Raw genomic sequence first — 21,477 nt, 5'->3', positions numbered from 1 at the left:
GAGGGAGCATGGTACTGCAGTTATGCGGTCGGTGTACAGGACCGCCTCGCAGCAACGTGGAAAAGTGGAACAGAAACATTTGACTGCAGGATCTAGTTGCTGTTGTCATGTAGAGACATGGTTACATGTCCCTTCCTGGATGAGCTGGAAACACGCCATGCAGAAAAGAACAGGACAGGGAGAACAGTACGCAGCTGTACACGCAGGGAGACAGGATGCAGGTTAGTTTGATGGTGGAGATCAAATATTTGCATGGTGATTCACCACACCCTCACACCCAAACTCTGAAGTCTTTAGTCACTGTTTTTCAAGGAAGCACCACCTCTTTCAGGACTCTTTCATTTCTGGAGAAAACCACTTGTTTGTCTTCCCGGTGAAACACGTCATTAACGATGGTGAATATTGGGAAAGTTTCAGCTCTCTTCAGGTGACAGAGGTTTAGTTGGAAGTTTGCGACATCACCCTCCCGGGCATGCAGCTTCACAGGTTCGGGGACAGCCCCTCCCAAACCACAGATCAGATCAGGATCAGGTTCACGGGGCAAGCTGCAGTTAAACCTCAACCCGGTTCAGGGTCAGACCTGAACCCAGAAACCCGGTCCTGAGCATCAGGACTGAGACGTGAGTGTGCAGGCTGCTCTCTGTTCAGAGACACAGTAAAGTGTCTCACGAGTACCGCAGGAGGCTGACGCGTTGCCATAATGGCGCTTTTCCACTAGTACCTACTCAGCCCGACTCGACTCGGTTTGGTTCTGTTCCACCAGGGGTCTAACGTGCCAAGTAGATACATTTCTGTAACTACTCTGCAGAGGTTCTAAGCGGCTGAGTCGGGCTGTATCTGACATCATCACACTACAGGCCACTGATTGGTCGGGGGGTTGGAGTCAGACGTCTGAGTCAGGATGAGGCTTCTTGTTCATTTTATTCAACAGGCAATGGCAGCAAAAGTCTGTTTGGTGATCCAACTCTGAGGTGCAGATGTTCATAAACCTGGTGCTGAGGAGAGAATTAAAAAGGGATCTAGACGGGTGATAAGGAACGACCAGATCTACCAGGAGCTCTGTCACTTCATAGCTGCTCACGGCTCCAGCTGACTTTTCATCAGCGCCGAGACAAACAAACAAACATCGCCGCTTGAAGTTTCTCTCACTCTCAGTTTTTAACTTGATATTGAACACAAGCCACAGACCCAGCAGCACATCTATCATCTCCTCCAGGTTCTACATCTTTAGTGTTGTTGTCTTCTTGTTTAGATCACACAATCAAATACGTCACAGCAGCTTCACTCCAACCTCCTACTTCTGCTCTGGGTATTGAAAAGAAACGAGGGCGAGTCGAGTCAGGCTGAGTAGGTACTAGTGTAAAAGCGCCAATAGTGACAGCAGTCCTTCCTCTCCCAGGTCCTTGACGGCGGGAGAATTCACGCCTACGACGAGCCCTACGTGCTGCTGCAGGACCCCGACACCATCTTCTACAAGATGGTTCAGCAGACGGGCAAACAGGAGGCGGCCGCCCTGCTGGAAGCAGCCAAGCAGGTGAGTTCCTACCGCAGGCCGGGCACAGATCCGGGCCCCAGATCCGGGCCTCAGATCTGTGCCCGGAACTGACTCCAACCTCCAACCCCCCGCAGGCTTACCACGGCAGGAGTCGGCCCAGCGGACAAGACCACAAGACCAACGGCAACCTGGTCATCTTTGAAACGGCGTTGTGAGCCGGGCGAGTCCAGCTCCGGCCCTGGGGGGGGGCCGAGGCTGCGGGGCCACAGCTTCACGCACACAACCGTCTCCTGAAGCCACTGCTGGGAAGCTGCTCACCCAGAGCTATTTATTGCTTCGTATTTAACTAGATGCTCGGAGGAGCGACAAACACCCGGTGCCTTATCCAGGTCTGCAGCGCCTGCAGCGCCTGCCTGCGTCTTAACACTGCTTTTATCTTGTAAATATGGCCGGTACCTTTGCACATGATCGTCATCCAAATGTAAGAGATGTAACTGCAGATGTTTGAGATTTCAGTAAAGGTTGTTTTTTTTACGCTCGTGTCGACCTTCTTTCTTCGGTGGTGAATAAGTGAAGGGAGTGTTGGGAGGCGCTTTTTCAAAAGGGTTTTATTGTGCAGTATGGACAAAAATACAGTCAGGAATCAAAAACACACGGCTCCACAGGTGACTGTAGAACATCTGGCACATTCAGAGCTCCGGCCCGTCCACGGCTCCGAGGCGGGACAGAACCAGAACCAGCCGGCAGACACGTGGTGAGGGGCCCACTGCGGTTCCACTGAGACGCCGGCTCTGAGCCGAGCCGGGTCCAGGTCCGGGTCCAGGCCGGCTCTGTGGCTCCAGTGTAATACTCAGTGGTTTCCTAAGCTTATAATACTGGCTCTTTAAATATGGCAAAGGTAAGTTGCCTGGTCTTCTCACCCCCACCCGTCTTTATAGCACCGCTGAGGTCTGAACCTCGAGTCCGTTTACACCCCCCCGGGTCCCGGTCCAGCGCCTCCAGCTGTCAGCACCGCCGCCTGCAGAGAAACTCGTGTCAGTCCCACGCGGGTAGACCCAGAGTGGAAACAGGCCCCCGATCTTTACTCTCTCACCTGTCTGGCCGACTCCAGCAGCGCCGCCGCCTCCGCCGGACCCGTCTGCTGCACCATCTTGTAGAGGGCGCTGTCAGTGTTCTGCAGGAGGGTGAAGGGCTGGTCCAACTCCTGGATGGCGCCGTTGTCCAGCACCTGAAGGTTCGGGAGGACGGATCCACCACGTTAACTAATGCGCCACATAATCAAAACTGCTGCAAACAAACCGCACTTCAGACTTTTACTCTACACTTTAACTTGTGATTCAACATCCTGAGTAAAATTGATTTTTATCATCGTCCGTCCGTCCACCGCTTATCCGTTCCCGGGTCACGGGGGCAGTAGTCTCAGCAGAGATGCCCAGACTTCCTTCACCCCGGACACTTCCTCCAGCTCCTCCGAGGCGTTCCCATGAACCGTCAAGCACCCTGCGGAGGGTGTACAGCTGGTCCAGTGTCCCACGACCAGGACGAAAACCGCATTGTTCCTCCTGAATCCGAGGTTCAACTATCGGCCGTATTCTCCTCTCCAGTACCCTGGCGTAGACTTTCCCGGGGAGGCTGAGAAGTGTGATCCCCCTGTAGTTGGAGCACATTCTCCGGTCCCCCTTTTTAAAGAGAGGGACCACCACCCCGGTTTGCCACCCCAGCAGTACTGTCTCCTTCCTCCATGCAATGTCGCAGAGGCGTGTCAACCAAGACAGCCCTACGACATCCAGAGACTTGAGGTACTCAGGGCGAATCTCATCCACCCCCGGTGCCCGGCCACCGAGGAGCTTACGAACTACCTCAGTGACCTCGGCTTGGGTGATGGATGAGCACGTCCCCGAGTCCTCACCCTCTGCTTCCTCAATGGGAGGCATGTCATTCGGGTTGAGGAGATCCTCGAAGTATTCCTTCCACCGTCCGACGATGTCCTCAGTCGAGGTCAACAGCTCCCCACCCACACCGTAAATGGTGCCGGCAGAGTACTGCTTCCCCCTTCTGAGGCGCAGAATGGTCCGCCAGAATTTCCTCGAGGCCGACCGAAAGTCTTCCTCCATGGCCTCACCGAACTCCTCCCAGACCCGAGTTTTTGCCTCCAGGACTGCCCGAGCCGCGGCTCGCTTGGGCCACAGGCTAACATAACCTGGTAGGACTCCTTCTTCAGTCTGACGGCATCCAGCCCCTGCCGTTCCTCCCAATCACGCCTCTCCAGGTATCACTGTCATTGCCCACGTGAGCGTTGAAGTCCCCCAGTAGAACAATGGAGTCCCCAGTTGGAGCACTATCCAGTACTCCTCCCAGTGACTCCAAGAAGGCCGGGTACTCCACACTGCTGTTCGGCCCGTAGGCACAAACAACAGTGAGAGATCTTTTCCCGACCCGAAGGCGCAGGGAAGCGACCCTCTCGTTCACCGGGGTGAACTCCAACACATGGCGACTGAGCTGGGGGGCTATAACCAAGCCCACACCAGCCCGCCACCTCTCACCCTGGGCAACTCCAGAGTAGTGGAGGGTCCAGCCCCCTTCAAGGAGCTGGTTCCAGAGCCCAAGCTATGTGTGGAGGTGAGCCCGACTATCTCTAGCCGGTATCTCTCAACCTCCCGCAACCCCAGGCCTGGCTCCAGGGAGGGGCCCCGGTAACGCGGCGGTCCTTGATCTTCTCTTTGCCATGATTAGCTTGTTTTCATCATCGTACTACATTGAAATAAGTTGACAGCTGTTGATGTGGAGGGAGGAGAGCAGACTCACCAGGATGCGGTCGCTGTCGATGATGGTGTTGAGGCGGTGAGCGATTGTGAGAACCGTACACTCCCGGAACTTGTCCCGGATGGTCTTCTGGATCAGCTCGTCCGTCCTGCAACACAAACGAGGGGATTCAAAGCCCAGCTCCATGTCTGACACGGTTCACAAATTCTACACTGGAGTACCGGGGGTCCACATTGGCCGTGGCCTCGTCGATGATGAGGATGCGGTTCTTCCTCAGGACGGCTCGGGCCAGACACACCAGCTGCCTCTGACCCACGCTGAAGTTGGAGCCGTACTCGGCCAGAACCGTCTCCAGCTTCCCGGGCAGCTCCTCCACCACCGCCTTCATCTGCACCTGGTGGAACCAAGGAGCTGCTCGATAAACACAACTTGTATCCCTCAAGTCAACACCTCATCAAATACACAAACAATGTACTTTTATTTGATGGCTGCGACATCCTGCTGCGAATAAACACTAAACGGTTCCTACATCCATGACCTGCAGAATAAAGGTGGCAGACAAAGTAATTCTTTAGAAGCCGTCTTTACTGAGAGAAACGAGTGCACGTGGGAGAGAAGCCGCTTGAATTTGATGGAGGGGTGACCAGGTCCAGAGACACGGTCCTCCCGTCTCCAGACGTTTAACACTGGGGGGTTTAAATATCTCCGCTCTGTGGCTGAGGACAGACCCGTATGGAGACTAAAGGCTGAATTATGGTTCTGCGTTACACCTATGCCGTCGGGTACGCGACTACGTGGGAGTCTCTCCGTAGCCTACGCCGTAGCCTGACGTGCACCTTCCAAAAAATGTAACTACGTGTCGAGGTGACGCAGACCGAGAGGGCTTTGATTGGTTTGCTTGATAGCAACGCATTTCCGGTTCCGGTTCGTGAAGCAGTAGTGATCTCTTTTCTTTGTGTGTGAGATTTTTTTGGGGGGTTGTTTTGGTTTTTTGCACAATAGTTTGTCCTTATCTCTTTCATTCACTGATCGGAAAAGCCGGAAGCTAAACAAAGTATCAACTAGCGCTCTGGGGGGGTACTGCACCGTGACGAAATGGAGTGATGGAGAAGTCAAAAGGGTTCACGACGGCGTCACGGCAACGGCGTAGGTTCTGCGTTGGTTTAAGGCAGAACCTTAAATCAGGCTTAATCCTCACGGCACTGGTTAATGGGACTATACCATCCCCGTAGTGCGCCAGTTAGCCATCGTGTCTCTGTCTCTTCTTTCTCTGTTCTTCATTCTCTCTGTCTGTTTTCTCTTCTCCTGCTCTGCCCAGCTGGTCTTCAGCAGGAGGGTCCCCCCTTATGATCCAGGTCCTGGTCCAGGTTTCTTCCCTCCTAAAGGGGAGATTTTTCTTGCCACTGTTTGGCTTAAGGTTTTTCTCCCACTAGGGAAGTTTCTACCTGCCATTTTTTATGTTATGTTTATGTAATAATTGCTCGGGGGTCATGTTCTGGTCTCTGGAAAGATCCAAGAGACAACTTCTGTTGGAATAGACGCTATATAAATAAAATTGAATTGAATTGAACCACCTGTTGGACCACGACCCGAGCGTTTGGTAGCGTCGGTACTGGGCTGGGTTTTAGATACAAACACAAAATTATTGAGGAACTGAGACGATGAGCTCTGATCTGCCGAAGAGGAGAGGACGGAGGGGAACCTGCAGAGCTGGACTAGAGAACCCTGAAGACTGGTCTGAGCTAACCAGTAACGGGCCGCGGCCGCTGGACACTTGCCTCTTCCAGAGCCGTCCACAGGCTTTCATCGGTGTGCTGGTTGAAAGGATCCAGGTTCTTCCTCATGGTGCCGGTGAACAGCACTGGGTCCTGCAGAGCAGAGCAGAACCTGTCAGAGAGCCGAGGATCCCTGCCAACAACTCGGTACCGGGACACACACACAGGTCACGGTGTCGCGCCTAGATACGCATCACTACACAGGAAGAGGCCAGAGGAAGGGAGCATCCCGTAACCATGGAGATGAAACCTGCAGCCACCGTCGCCGCTGGCGCTGAGGTCTCGGTTGGTTACCTGAGGGATGATGGACATCTTCTGGCGCAGGTCGTGGAGGCCGAGGTCCGAGGTCCGAACTCCGTCCACGTAGATATCCCCCTGAGGCTCGGCCAGGCGGAACAGAGCCGAGACCAGGGAGCTCTTCCCGGCGCCGGTTCTGCCGACGATGCCGACCTGAGCCAGGAAACAGTGGACACACTCAGGTTTCTGGTACATCAACATTTTGCCATGACAACAAGTGTGCCGATATCAAGACATCCTCATGTTCCGGCCCCGATAGACGCGTTTTATAATCAAAGCGTCTTTCTGGGAAAGAATTCCTCACAAATCCTGTGAGCTGCTCTCAACTGTTGTTTTTATGTCTCTACACCAGCATTTCTGTGCCAGCAGCGCCGCCGCCGGTCCACTTTAGCGCGGCTGTTTTCTTTAGTGGATCTGCTGGAGCTGCGGCCCGCAGGACCCGCCTCTGCCCGGGCCTTGGCCGCCGGCCCGGCCGGCCTCACATGGACCAGCCTCACACGGGCCTCTCGTTTGGGGTCAACCCAAAGGTCGTGGAGTTCCCTACGTGCGTCACGGTTGGGCTGCTGGTTGTGCTGATATGAGTTTGGGTCAGTGCTCCCGTTCATGCTCTGCACGCTAGCAACAGCCATCCAACAAACTAATGACTTCACACTAAAAACGAGCCATTCAAAGGAAAACAGAGGAATCAATGTATAAAGCAGCATTATTTCTAAGTGGAATGTACATCGGTGGCGGCGCCGCGCCTAGATACGCATCACTACACAAGAAGAGGCCGAAGGAAGGGAGTAACACAAGAAGAGTGTTAAACGCCATTTTTCACCTTCTCGCTGGGCTGAAATGTGGCGCTGACGTCTTTGAGCACCAGCGGCCCGTCTGAGCTGTAGGAGAAGTTGACCCGGCTGAAGGTCACCATCCCCTGGCTCGGCCAGTCGGGGGGCGGCTGCTTCTCAGTCTTCCAGGGGGCTTCGCTCTCCAGCTCCGTGTACTCCACCACCCGCTCCACCGACGTCATCTGGAAACACACAAGCTCCATGGTAACTGCACTGTCATCATCCGTCTGTCAGAGAGGTGGACCGTGTCGTTTCAGGGGTTTCTGGTGGAAACAGCACCGTATGGTCCGAAGGCAACGCTGACGTTGTCAGACCCAGAACCTGGAAACCTCCACCCTTGGACCCTTGTGGCCTGGAAATCCATCCAACAACCCCCCACCCATCCATCCTCCATCATCCGTCTTAAGAGCCGGGGAGACTGCAGAGACCGGAGAGATTCTGGGAGACCGGAGAGACTTTAGAGAGGCTGTAGAGAGAGAGAGGCCAGAGGGAGAGAGAGGCCGGGGAGAGAGAGAGAGGCCGGGGAGAGAGAGAGAGGTCAGAGAGAGAGAGAGGCCGGAGCGACCGGAGAGGGAGAGAGGTCGGAGAGAGAGAGAGAGAGAGAGGCCGGAGCGACCGGAGAGGGAGAGATGTCGGAGAGAGAGAGAGAGAGGCCGGAGCGGCCGGAGAGAGAGAGAGAGGCCGGAGCGACCGGAGAGAGAGAGAGAGAGAGAGAGGCCGGAGCGACCAGAGAGAGAGAGAGGTCGGAGAGAGAGAGAGAGAGGCCGGAGCGACCGGAGAGGGAGAGATGTCGGAGAGAGAGAGAGAGAGGCCGGAGCGGCCGGAGAGAGAGAGAGAGGCCGGAGCGACCGGAGAGAGAGAGAGGCTGGAGAGAGAGAGAGAGAGGCCGGAGCGACCGGAGAGAGAGAGAGGCCGGAGCGACCGGAGAGAGAGAGAGAGGCCGGAGAGGGAAAGACCGGAGCAACCGGAGAGGGAGAGAGGCCGGAGCGACCGGAGAGAGAGGCCGGAGCGACCGGAGAGAGAGGCCGGAGCGACCGGAGAGAGAGGCTGGAGCGACCGGAGAGAGAGAGAGAGAGAGAGGCCGGAGAGAGAAAGAGGCCGGAGAGAGAGAGAGGCCGGAGAGAGAGAGAGGCTGGAGATGAGAGAGAGGCCAGAGAGGGAGAGACCGGAGCGACCGGAGAGAGAGAGAGGCTGGAGATGAGAGAGAGGCCGGAGAGGGAAAGACCGGAGCGACCGGAGCGACCGGAGAGGGAGAGAGGCCGGAGAGAGAGACCGGAGAGAGAGAGAGAGAGAGAGAGAAAGACCGGAGAGAGCCTGGGGGACCGGAGGGAGAGAGAGGCTGGAGAGAGAGAGAGAGAGGCCGGAGCGACCGGAGAGAGAGAGAGGCCGGAGCGACCGGAGAGAGAGAGAGAGGCCGGAGAGGGAAAGACCGGAGCAACCGGAGAGGGAGAGAGGCCGGAGAGAGAGAGAGGCCGGAGCGACCGGAGAGAGAGAGAGAGGCCGGAGCGACCAGAGAGAGAGAGAGAGAGAGGCCGGAGAGACCGGAGAGAGAGAGAGACCGGAGAGAGAGAGAGGCTGGAGATGAGAGAGAGGCCGGAGAGGGAAAGACCGGAGCGACCGGAGAGAGAGAGAGAGAGAGAGAGAGAGAGAGAGAGAGAGAGAGAGAGAGAGAGAGAGAGAGAGAGAGAGAGAGAGAGAGAGAGAGAGAGAGAAGAGAGAGAGAGAGAGAGAGAGAGAGAGAGAGAGAGAGAGAGAGAGAGAGAGGAGAGAGAGAGAGAGAGAGAGAGAGAGAGAGAGAGAGAAGAGAGAGAGAGAGAGAGAGAGAGAGAGAGACCGGAGAGAGCCTGGGGACCGGAGGGAGAGACCGGACAGAGAGGCCGGAGGGCAAGAGAGACGGAAGGAGACGGAGGGAGAGATCGGAGAGACTGCCGTGTCTCGTGTCATAGACGAGGTTAATTTATGATGTAATCTAAAAACAGATCAGACCAATCACAATATTGTAGGCTATGTGTTTATTAGTTTAAGCGTGTTTGTTTATTTTATCGTTTGTTTACTGTTGCATCCATGTTGCTGGATCTTGATGACATGTTCTTCCACAACAGAAAACAAAGCCCTTCCTCATTTCCCAGTTGAATGACCAGATCGCACATGTGGACATTTTTGCGAGACTCAGTCACCACGTGACTTTGTCAGCCATCTTTTCTTTTGCCTCACCACGTGAATGAACAGCCATCGTGACACACACACACACTCACACACACGCATATAATCTGAAGTTTGTGTTAATGTTTAGTTAGTTGTTGTTTATGTGAAGTTTAGGCATCAGAATTTATACTCAGTGTTGTTTTATCCATCCATCCATCCATCCATCCATCCATCCATCCATCCATCCATCCATCCATCCATCGTCCACCGCTTATCCGTTCCCGGGTCGCGGGGCAGCAGCCTCAGCAGAGATGCCCAGACTTCCTTCACCCCAGACACTTCCCTCCAGCTCTTCCAAGGGGAGACGTTCCCAGGCCAGCCGAGAGACATAGTTTCTCCAGCGTGTCCTGGGTCTTCCTCGGGGTCTCCTCCCGGTGGGACATGCCTGGAACACCTCCCTAGGGAGGTGTCGAGGAGGCATCCGGTACAGATGCCCAAGCCACCTCAGCTGACTCCTCTCAATGTGAAGGAGCACCGGCTCGACTCCGAGCTCCTCCCGGGTGACCGAACTCCTCACCCTATCTCTAAGGGATCGTCCAGCCACCCTGCGGAGGAAACTCATCTCGGCCGCTTGTATCCGTGATCTCGTCCTTTTGGTCACTACCCAAAATTCATGACCATAGGTGAGGGTAGGTGCTTAGATTGACCGGTAAATCGAGAGCTTCGCCTTTCGACTCAGCTCCTTCTTCACCACGACGGTCCGGTACATCGACGGCATAACTGCGGACGCTGCACCCGATCCGTCTGTCAATCTCACGCTCCATCGTTCCCTCACTCGTGAACAAGACCCCGAGATACTTGAACTCCTCCACCTGAGGCAGGACTTCTCCACCCACCCGGAGAAGGCACGCCACCCTTTCCCGATGGAGAACCATGGCCTCGGTTTTGGAGGTGCTGATTCTCATCCCTGCCGCGTCGCACTCGGCCTCAAACCGTCCCAGCACATGCTGAAGGTCCCGGTCCGATGAAGCCAACAGGACAACGTCATCTGCAAAAAGCAGAGATGAAATTCTGTGGTTCCCAAACCGGATCCCCTCCAGCCCCTGGCTGCGCCTAGAAATCCTGTCCATAAAAATTATGAACAGGACCGGTGACAAAGGGCAGCCCTGCCAGAGTCCAACATGCACCGGGAACAAGTCTGACCTACTGCCGGCAATGCGAACCAGACTCCTGCTCCGATCATATAGAGACCGGACAGCCCTTAATAGAGGGCCCCGGACTCCAGATCCACAAAACACATGTAGACTGGTTGGGCAAATTCCCATGAACCCTCGAGCACCCTGCGGAGGGTGTACAGCTGGTCCAGTGTTCCGCGACGAAAACCGCATTGTTCCTCCTGAATCCGAGGTTCAACTATCGACCGTATTCTCCTCTCCAGTACCCTGGCGTAGACTTTCCCGGGGAGGCTGAGAAGTGTGATCCCCCTATAGTTGGAGCACATTCTCCGGCCCCCCTTTTTAAAGAGAGGGACCACCACCCCGGTTTGCCACTCCAGCGGCACTGTCCCCTTCCTCCATGCAATGTCGCAGAGGCGTGTCAACCAAGACAGCCCTACGACATCCAGAGACTTGAGGTACTCAGGACAAATCTCATCCACCCCCGGTGCCCTGCCACTGAGGAGCTTACGAACCACCTCAGTGACCTCGGCTTGGGTGATGGATGAGCACGCCCCAGAGTCTCCACTCTCTGCTTCCTCCGTGGAAGGCATGTCATTCGGGTTGAGGACATCCTCGAAGTATTCCTTCCACCGTCCAACGATGTCCCCAGTCGAGGTCAACAGCTCCCCACCCACACCGTAAATGGTGCCGGCAGAGTACTGCTTCCCCCTTCTGAGGCGCCAAACGATCCGCCAGAATTTCCTCGAGGGCGACCGAAAGTCTTCCTCCATGGCCTCACCAAACTCTTCCCACACCCGGGTTTTTGCGTCCAGGACCGCCCGAGCCGCGGATTGCTTGGCCTGCCGGTACCCATCTACTGTGTTAGGAGTCCCACAGGCTAACATAGCTCGGTAGGACTCCTTCTTCAGTCTGACGGCAATCTGTACTTCCGGTGTCCACCACAGGGTTCTAGGATTGCCGCCACGACAGGCACCGGAGACCTTGTGACCACAACTTCGAGACGCCGCGTCGACAATAGAGGCAGAGAACATGGTCCACTCGGACTCAATGTCCTCCGCCTCCCCCGGGATCTGAGAGAAGTTCTCTCGGAGATGAGAGTTGAAGATGTCCCTGAGAGAGGGCCCAGCCAGACGTTCCCAACAGACCCTCACAATCCGTTTGGGTCTACCCGGTCTGTCCAGCCTCCTCCCCTGCCAGCGCATCCAACTCACCACCAGGTGGTGATCAGTTGACAGCTCAGCCCCTCTCTTCACCCGCTTGTCCAAGACATGTGGCCGAAGGTCAGATGAAACGACAACAAAGTCGATCATTGATCTCCGGCCTAGGGTGTCCTGGTGCCACGTGCACTGATGGACACCCTTATGTTTGAACAGTGTTCCTTATGGACAAACCGTGACTAGCACAGAAGTCCAACAACAAAACACAGCTCGGGTTCAGATCGTGGAGGCCGTTCCTCCCAATCACGCCTCTCCAGGTATCACTGTCATTGCCCACGTGAGCGTTGAAGTCCCCCAATAGAACAATGGAGTCCCCAGTTGGAGCACTATCCAGTACTCCTCCCAGGGACCCCAAGAAGGCCGGGTACTCTGCACTGCTGTTCGACCCGTAGGCACAAACAACATTGAGACACCTTTTCCCGACCCGAAGGCGCAGGGAAGCGACCCTCTCGTTCACCGGGGTGAACTCCAACACATGGCGACTGAGCTGGGGGGCTATAAACAAGCCCACACCAGCTTGCCGCCTCTCACCCGGGGCAACTCCAGAGTAGTGGAGGGTCCAGTCCCTTTCAAGGAGCTGGGTTTCAGAGCCCAAGCTATGTGTGGAGTTGAGCCCGAATATCTGTAGTCGGTATCTCTCAACCTCACGCACAAGCTCTGGCTCCTTCCCCCCCAGCGAGGTGACATTCCATGTCCCCACTGCGAGGGTTTTGGTCCAGGGATTGGGTCGTCGAAGCTCTGCCACGACTGCTACCCAGTCCACATGGCACCAGCCTATCATGGACCTTCCTGTGGGAAGGCGGGCCCACGTCGCCATTTCGGGCCGAGCCCGGCCGGGTCCCACTGGCAAAGACCCGGCCACCAGGTGCTCGCCAGCGAGCCTCAACCCCAGGCTTGGCTCCAGGGAGGGGCCCCGGTGACGCCCATCCGGGCGACGTTACGGTCCTTGCTGTCTTGGCTTGAACCGCTCTTAGTCTGGCCCGTCACCTAGGACTTGTTTGCCATGGGAGACCCTACCAGGGGCGTAATGCCCCGGACAACATAGCTCATGTTGTTTTATCATCTTTTAAAACTCGTGTAAATAAATTCTGATTCATTTGAATGAGAGAAGTTGTTTGTGTTTATTTTATACATATTTGTCACAGCTGCTGGTTGCAAAGGTCTGTGCTCGGACTCCTTCCTTCACTGTTATTCTGTAACAGCCCCCCTGGCAACAGGGTGGCACGTATGGAATAACAGTTACCTTGAGGCTGATTTTGCTGTTTTAGGTATTATTTTCCTGATAAGTCAGGTGGTGCCCCATTTTGATTAATTCATTTTGAAGTAATCTACTTTATTAATTAATAACTCTTTAATAACTGCACCAGCACCCACTTTGTGGCACAACACATTCATCCATCATCCATCCATCCATCCATCCATGAGCCTGGTTTGCATAAACCTTCCAGGCCTCGTCTATGTCAGACCTCAACAAACGCCATCATATCAACACAGCTGAGAACTCTACTGATTTTAACAGGAGATGTCTGGAGGGGGGCATGGGGGATCCGGGGATCTGGGTGTCCTTCTTTCTTACCATGTTCTCCACTTCTGCACTCTGTCTGACCGTCCACTGGAAGTTTCCCACCAGTGTCACGGCGTAGGTCAGCACCAGGCCCACCTGTCCAGCCTCCAGACCTGTTGACACACGGGGCATCGGGGGGGATGATTAGATGATCCTCCCGGCCGGCAGCCCCTCCCTCTGCAGCTCCCAAGGCCTGCATATCCATTGTAGCTTCAAACAGGAGAAGTGTGCTCATGTGGAAGCGATTTTACACATGGGGAGGCAGCAGCGTGCCAGTCCAACGGACCCTGATAACTCAACGGTTTGAAACAAGGCAGACTTCAACGATCCTTTGGTCTGATGACGGTTTAGGACAGAGGGGGAAACATGTTCAAGAGAGAGGGAAAAGAAGACCAGTTGACTTGTTTTAGTATAGCAGCTGCTGCTGCTCATCGATCTGGGATGGTTACGGAAGGGTTTTAAGGTCCGTCCATTTTTTTACTTGCTATCCAACCCTCCCACTGTTTGGCTTAAGGTTTTTTTCCCACTAGGGGAGTTTTTACCTGCCAATGTTTATGTTATGTTATGTAATAATTGCTCTGGGCTCATGTTCTGGTCTCTGGAAAGATCCTAGAGACAACTTCTGTTGTAATAGACGCTATATAAATAAAATTGAATTGAATTGATCTGTTTGCACGCGTGGTTCCTCACCATTTCTGAAGATGATGCAGCCAAATGTTGAGAAGGCTATAAATATGGAGCAAATGCTGTCAAGGCGTAGTGCAAACCAGCGCGAAATCATCAGGAACAGAAACCAGGCCTCTGAAAGGAGACACAGGAGGGAATCATCATCACCAATGCCACCATGACAATACTGTATTCAGCAGAGATGCAGGAGACGTATTAATGGAGCCTTTCACACATTGCACACGTTGAAATAAGAAAATATCAATTAAAAAAGCACACAGTCAACCTGAGTGGAGGTTCTGGTGAGCATCAAAGACATTCTGTAGCCTCTCCTCAGCTCTGAAGGCTCGAACCGTCCACAGACCCTGAAGAGACGACGTCAGGTGCGAGAAGACTGGACTTCGAGCTGCAGGGTACAAAAAAGAATTTATGTTTCTTCCAAATGTCCACTAAACCAGTTTTCTGACAGTTTATATCAGATTCTTTGTCTTTCTCATGAATTATTTAAAAAATCTGTGAAACATATTTTGCTATATCAATAGCTTAATAATATGATATAAACTTCTCTATTTGTCTTTTTTCCTCATTTTTATACAGTATTGTTTTTTCCTTTCTTCCCTTTGTCTTTTCTATTTTTTGGGGTATGTACTTTTTTCTTTTCTTTGTGTGTGTGCGAGTGTGCAGTGTGTGAGCGTGCTGTGTACGGGGGTTTGTGTGTGTGGCAGGTGTGTGCTGCGTAAGATATGCATTTATGTCCATGATAATGTCCATTTTTATGCTCATTTAAGGAGGTCCTCTTGTCAAACCCTAGAGCAGGGCTATTCAATTGGCGGCCCGCGGGCCAGGAGCTTTTATGTGGCCCCTGGCCCATATTTCAAAAAAGGGGGTGTTTGTTGAGAAAAAAAAAAAAAAAATGTTTTTTTTTTTTTTTCTTTTTATAATAGTGATGCACCGAATGTTCGGCCGAAAATAGCAAAAAAAAAACACTTTCGGTGTTCGGTGGAATAAGTGGGGAAAAAAACGAACAGTTAATAACAGCTAACAGATACAGGCAGACAGACAGGCAGACAGACATGCCAGGAATGCGTTCAAAGGTGCGATTTTTATTTGTAATGTGTGCAGAGAATGCATATCGCATTTAAGTTTAAGATGCTTGGTAGCCTTTTTTTAGTTGGTTAACGATGCATAGTGTTATAGTGTTTGTACATGTTAATCTCTGTAGGAGATGTTTTTTACTTCGGATTTTTTGCCAGTGTTGCACAGTGTTAATGTTTGTCACATTATTATTAACCTCCGTTGTACAGAGGACTTGTTTACATCATTAGGCTTCTAGGATTGGCCTGACGTTTTTTTCATTTGAATAAGTGAGGACTTTGCATTTCAGATGGAACTTCTAAGCCTCCTATAATTCGTGATTGTTTTGTTTTGCTGATATAATGCACAGATGTGTCATTAATAAAGGACTTTATGGTTAATATTTTGGTTGCTTATTTATAACATCAAACTGGCTACTATGGACTAAAATGGTTGTGCTCAATGCTTAATATAATATTCAAATAAGGAAATCTTGGTGGAAAGTGGTGCTTTGTCATTATGGCGTGTTTTATTAAAAGTAGCTCAATAACAATTTCATTAAGTTTGCACAATGCATGGTTTCAAAATGAACTTGCATTCAAAATAATATTTCTTTATCTGAATATTATATTTAACATTCACAATTACTAAATCTGGAGACAATTATTACATAATTCATATGTAAACTAGATATATTCAAATGTATAATACAAATGTATTATATTTACATAAGTCTTCGTCTTTGAGTGCAAAATACATTTTGAAAACCCCAACATTTTCAAATTGTGCGGCCCTCTCCATACAGTCCTTTTGCAGATGTGGCCCCCGGCCAAATCTATTTGAATACCCCTGCCCTAGAGGGTTTTTTTGGACCTCCTTGCATATATGCTATCTATTGTTTTTTTTTAGGGTAATTGTATTACTGACTTTTTAATATGTGCTAAATAAATAAACAAAACAAAACAAAACCCTTGTGCAAATTTCCACATGACCAGAGTCCCTGACGTACTTGTTGACTCGAGGCGTTTGATATCACGCGATGTATGGAGGTAGTAGCGCCTCAAGTAAAGAAAGAATAAAAGCAGAGGGACGAGAGGGATGAGGATGAGGGGGATGACTGAGGCCGCCACGGCAACAACACCAACGTTCTGCAAAAATAACTGGGAAAAAGGTCACATGGTGAGATGGAGCCACTCGCTGCACAGACGTTTCAAAGCAACAAGTTCTTACTTGATAGAAATCCACAAAGGTGATGGGCAGCTTGGAGTCTATGTGGCCGATGTCTTTGGAAAATCTGTTGAGAATTCTTCCTAAATCGAAGGGAAAAAACAAAAAACAAACACTCTTTTCACCCAAAATATATTTAACAGCTTAATACGTGATTCTTTTATTTTTATCTTTTATTTGGAAAAGCCTTGATTTCACAGATGCAGATTTACATAGCGTCAAAATCACTTCAAGTAAGTTAACATAACATTGGCATGACATTTTGTAGAACTTCTGATGTCCAATTTGCCTCCTGGTTCTTCCCAGAATTTTCTTTGTAAAATATTTACGTGGAACATGGAAAGCTTCTCATCTTAAATATTACATACCGAAAAAAATAATTCCCTTATCGATTCTCATTTGAAAAAAAGGACAATAATGAGGCACATGGCACTAATATGATAGGCAGTGTTCGTTAGTTAATTAGTTACCTGCAGTATTATTAGCCAAGGACATGCTAACGTTGGTACTGCTGGGTTGAGAATTACACACGTTAGTCCGGCGCAAATAGAAAACGCGACATTCATTGATCTTTATTGTTTGCTGTGTGCGCAATTGTTTTTGCATGTTGGTAGTATTTCCTCCCTTTGACATAATATTCACTTAGCAAGTATTGCAAGTTGCCCTGTTGTCGTTTTTTTTTTTACTGAAATGTAACCAGACCTTTGACCATTTGTATCGCTTGGGCCCATGTTTACTAACCCACTAATGCACTATTGTTGCGTAGCAACGTGCGTGATGATGTCATTCGTGCTCACTGGAATTGAAAAGGAAATTGTTTGTAAATTTTGAAATGAAACTATTCCAAGGAATTGAAACACTGGGAACCGGTTACAAACGAAAAACGGTTCTCGATTCCCATCCCTAAGAGCTGCGCTTTCTCGTAGGCAGGCATGTTGGTGGGATTGAGAAGGTCCTCCAAGTATTCCTCCCACCATCTCACAATGTCTGTAGTCAAGGTCACCAGCCCACAGTATTGGTGGTGCACCACGTCCCCCTCCTGAGCCCCCGGACGGTGGAGCAGAATCCCTCTGAGGCCGTCCGGAGGTCATTCTGAACTCACTTGCTCCCCTTAAAACTCGGACTGTCTCATTCCCCCATTCTGCCCCTTGGTTCACCCCTCACCTTCATCAGCTGAAAGCCAAAGGACGCCAGCTGGAGCCGCTTTTCAGGAAATCCGGACTCTCAGTTCACAAACAGATGCATCACGCCCACATCCTTCTCTACAAAGCCACCCTCTCCTCAGCCAAAACCCAATATTTCGCCAGAACTAATCACTGCTGGTGCTGGGAACACTAGGGCCCTGTTTTCTGTGGTCAACAACTCACTGCGCCCCCCAGATTCCCTTCCCCCACACCACTTCTACTCCACTGACCACTCTAACTCCCTCATGTCATTCTTCAATTCAAAAATAGCTACCATCCACCAGCAACTGACCCCTCACACGTCCAGTTGTCCATACCCTCTTGTTCTCCATCCCCCTCTTTCTGCACCATTCTCATGCTTCCAACTCCCCTCGGCTGCTGCTCTATCAGAAATCATCCAGAAATCCAAATTATCCACCTGCCAACTTGACCCCCTGCCTTCCTCCCTGGTTAAAACCTCCCTCCCCTCTCTCCTGCCCCTGATCACTGCCATTATCCATTCCTCCCTGACCTCTGGTACTGTCCCACCACCTCTAAAATCAGCTACAGTCAGACCGATACTCAAAAAACCTGGCTCCGACCGCAACAACCTCAACAACCTTCGTCCCATCTCCAACCTCCCATTCCTCTCAAAAATCCTGGAAAAGGCGGTGGCTTCACAGGTTCATACTCATCTCTCCGACAATAACCTCTACGAACAATTTCAGTCCGGCTTTCGCCCCCGCCACAGCACGGAAACAGCCCTTCTCAAGATCACCAACGACCTCTTGATGGCAGCTGACCCCGGACTACTCTCCATCCTCATCCTACTTGATCTGAGCGCGGCTTTCGACACTATATCCCATTTCACCCTCCTTGACAAACTATCCTCCATTGGCATAACTGACACACCCCTAGACTGGTTCCATTCCTATCTCTTTGGCCATACACAGTTCATCCAGTTGAAATCCTTCACTTCCCACCCATCCCCCCTCTCCTCCGGTGTCCCCCAGGGCTCTGTCCTTGGCCCTATCCTCTTTTATCATTTATCTCCTCCCACTTGGTCTAATTTTCCGTAAATACAACATCCACTTCCACTGCTATGCGGACGACACCCAGCTCTACGTTTCCTCCAAACCCACTTCCACCTTCCCACCCTCCTCCCTCTGTGCCTGTTTGCAGGAAATCAAATCTTGGTTTTCCTCCTATTTCCTCAAACTAAACAGTGATAAAACTGAGGTAGTCCTCATTGGCTCTAGGTCCACCCTCACCAAATATCCCAGTTTCACCCTTACCATAGACAACTCCTCTGTCTCCCCCTCCCCTCAGGTCAAGAGTCTGGGTGTCGTCCTCGACAGCACCCTATCTTTCCACACCCACAACAACACCACCATCCGGTCCGCCTACTTCCATCTCCGCAACATCAACCGCCTCCGCCCTTCACTCACTCCCAACAGCGCCGCAATCCTGGTACACTCGCTTGTCACCTCCTGCCTGGATTACTACAACTCCCTTCTTTTTGGTCTCCCGCACAAACGCCTCCATAAACTTCAACTGGTCCAGAACGCTGCAGCCCGCATCATCACCAGGACACCTTCCACCAGTCACATCACTCCCGTTCTACACCAACTCCACTGGCTCCCCATCAAACACCGGATCAACTATAAAATCCACCTCCATACATTTAAGGCCATCCACAACCTCGCTCCCCCATACCTCTCTGACCTCCTTCATATCAATGTCCCCACCCGGTCTCTCAGGTCTGCCTCTTCCATCACCCTCACCGTCCCCGTTGTGGTTGCTCTGCTACGGGTTCTGTGCAGTTGTTTGTTTACATTTTACAAGTCTGTGTTAATTATTTCATTGACTGTATTTGTTGTTGTGCTGCGACCTTGAGTGCCATGAAAGGTGCCCTATAAATTAAATGTATTATTATTATTATTCTCTCCAAACTCCTTCTACACCCCGGGTGTTGGCCTTGACAACCACCAAAGTCACGCTCCACTTGGCCTGCCGGTACCCATCCACTGCCTCTGGAGTCCCACCGGCCAAAAGAACTCTACGGCCACAGCTTGGGCCAGCTGCCTCCACAACGGAGACACAAACTTATGGCTCTTTTCCACTAGTACCTACTCAGCCCGACTCGCCTCGCCTTGGTTCTTTTTTCACTAGGGGTCTAACGTGCCGAGTAGATACTTTTCTGTAACTACTCTGCCGTGGTTTTAAGCGGCTGAGTCGACTGTATCTGACATCATCACACTACAGCCCACCGATTGGTCGGGGGGTTGGAGTCAGACGTCTGAGTCAGGAGGTGACATCAGAGAAAGAGCGACTTGCGGCTTCTTGTTCATTTTATTCAACAGGCAATGGCAGCGCAAAAGTCTGTTTGGTGATCCAACTCTGAGGTGCAGATGTTCATAAACCTGGTGCTGAGGAGAGAATTAAAAAGGGATCTAGACGGGCGATAAGGAACGACAAGATCTACCAGGAGCTCTGTCACTTCATAGCTGCTCACGGCTCCAGCTGACTTTTCAGCAGCGCCGAGACAAACAAACAAACAAAAGAAAGCGTCGCTGTCGCCTCTTGAAGCTTCTCTCATTCTCATTTTTTAACTTGATATCGAACACAAGCCACAGACCCAGCAGCACATTTATCATCTCCTCCAGGTTCTATATCTTTAGTGTTGTTGTCTTCTTCATTTAAATCACACAATCAAATACGTCACAGCAGCTTCCTCCAACCTCCTACTTCTGCTCCAGATGCTGAATTGTTATGGAAAAGAAACCAGGCCGAGTTGAGTCGAGCCGAGCTGAGATGAGTAGAGCCGAGTAGGTACTAATGTTTTACTAATGTAAAAGCGCGACAAGTCCTGTCTCATACACACATATACACAAGTACTTTGATTTCATCATTCCTACCCCAATGTGCCACAATTAAACACATCGGGGGGTTTGGGCGTGTGGTGTCCTGCAAAGCTACTACAGAAGTACCACAGATTACATTTAGGTGAGAAAAGGAGAATAATAAGGCAACTTTAAGACATAGCTCACCTATGGGGTTGATGTCGAAGAAGCGAACATGAGTGCGGAGAACAGCAGTGAACATGCTGTTGTGCAAAGTCTGTGCTGCTTTCACCAAGCCGTGAAACATCACTAAACTCCTGATGTAACCGAAGACAACAGCAGCTGCTGTCAAACCTGCAAGTCAGAGCAACGACACCCATTATTCACTTCGGATTTTTCAAATGGATCAATGAGATGCATCAATTAACAGCAGGACTTGTAAGCTGGGGGTCTTGGGATCAATGGGAGGATTACCTGAGTAAATGCCGAGGTAGAATGTGAGATTAAACTGAAGATCTGACTGAGTCACATTGATGCCATTTCTAATCCTGACAACAGCAACTGTGCTGTTGGACAGCTCTTCTCTTGCCCTGTTCAGTTGGACAAAAACACTTCAGTCTGACGGGAAACAACAACATGAAAAGTAGAAGCTTGTGCAGAAGTTTGCAGGAACTAAAAGCCTGTGCGAGTGCTCACCAGTAGACCAGCCACCAGTCCTGCAGGATATATGCAACCTGCGGGAACAAAATGGAGCTGGTTCATGATGGAAACCCACCTGAAAGTTCACCACATAGCTTTATACATTGTTGCGTGGCGACGTATGTTACGAGACACTATTCCTGCCTAGGCCGAATTATCCATATACTGAACCGGGCGAGCACGCAGGGGCACCAGCCAATGAGTGGGAACCAAATCAAATGACTACGGTAACTGGACCATATGTCATATTTTGTTATTTCCTCTATATATTTGCTGGAATTGGAGCAAACCGGTACAGCAGTAACCAATGATATAATAAAAATACCTGAAAATAATAATAATAATAATAATAATAATAATGACAGGACTGTCACTTAGGTAGGAGCACTGGGTGATGAAACAGGGAAAAAAATTGGGATAAAAATATTTTAAAAAAATGTATAATAATAATAAAATAAAAAGAATTGCGTTTGAGTGAGTGAGTTTGTATTAGTTTTAGTCAATTTCATTTTCCTTTTAGTCGTGTCAAGTTTCAGTCGAC

The 21,477-nt window shown here is 50.9% G+C and overlaps 2 protein-coding genes across 2 annotated transcripts in view; one reads left to right on the top strand and one right to left on the bottom strand.

Annotated features, from left to right (window-relative positions):
• The window catches only part of LOC133425208 (ATP-binding cassette sub-family C member 4-like), a 56,860-nt gene extending 55,135 nt beyond the window's left edge, over positions 1 to 1,725 (top strand). Inside the window, 2 exon segments of the mRNA XM_061715923.1 lie at positions 1,400 to 1,534; positions 1,630 to 1,725. Of these exon segments, the coding sequence (XP_061571907.1) occupies positions 1,400 to 1,534; positions 1,630 to 1,710 (216 nt within the window). The 3' untranslated portion in view covers positions 1,711 to 1,725.
• A 270-nt stretch (positions 1,726 to 1,995) lies between these two features.
• The window catches only part of LOC133425207 (ATP-binding cassette sub-family C member 4-like), a 58,849-nt gene continuing 39,367 nt past the window's right edge, over positions 1,996 to 21,477 (bottom strand). The window contains exons 17-31 of the mRNA XM_061715922.1: positions 20,934 to 20,971; positions 20,712 to 20,827; positions 20,445 to 20,591; positions 16,235 to 16,314; positions 16,014 to 16,164; positions 14,217 to 14,336; positions 13,955 to 14,065; positions 13,277 to 13,377; positions 7,151 to 7,342; positions 6,328 to 6,483; positions 6,037 to 6,126; positions 4,480 to 4,652; positions 4,301 to 4,406; positions 2,589 to 2,723; positions 1,996 to 2,513 (exon numbers count right to left, since the gene is read on the bottom strand). Of these exons, the coding sequence (XP_061571906.1) occupies positions 2,463 to 2,513; positions 2,589 to 2,723; positions 4,301 to 4,406; positions 4,480 to 4,652; positions 6,037 to 6,126; positions 6,328 to 6,483; positions 7,151 to 7,342; positions 13,277 to 13,377; positions 13,955 to 14,065; positions 14,217 to 14,336; positions 16,014 to 16,164; positions 16,235 to 16,314; positions 20,445 to 20,591; positions 20,712 to 20,827; positions 20,934 to 20,971 (1,767 nt within the window). The 3' untranslated portion in view covers positions 1,996 to 2,462. The remainder of the gene's footprint in view (positions 2,514 to 2,588; positions 2,724 to 4,300; positions 4,407 to 4,479; positions 4,653 to 6,036; positions 6,127 to 6,327; positions 6,484 to 7,150; positions 7,343 to 13,276; positions 13,378 to 13,954; positions 14,066 to 14,216; positions 14,337 to 16,013; positions 16,165 to 16,234; positions 16,315 to 20,444; positions 20,592 to 20,711; positions 20,828 to 20,933; positions 20,972 to 21,477) is intronic.

This window comes from Cololabis saira, chromosome 24 (genome assembly GCF_033807715.1).
Source record: "Cololabis saira isolate AMF1-May2022 chromosome 24, fColSai1.1, whole genome shotgun sequence".
In the NCBI taxonomy this organism is placed as follows: domain Eukaryota; kingdom Metazoa; phylum Chordata; class Actinopteri; order Beloniformes; family Belonidae; genus Cololabis; species Cololabis saira.
The sequence above is the reverse complement of the archived record's forward strand: the minus strand, read 5'-3'. Positions and strand labels throughout refer to the sequence as shown.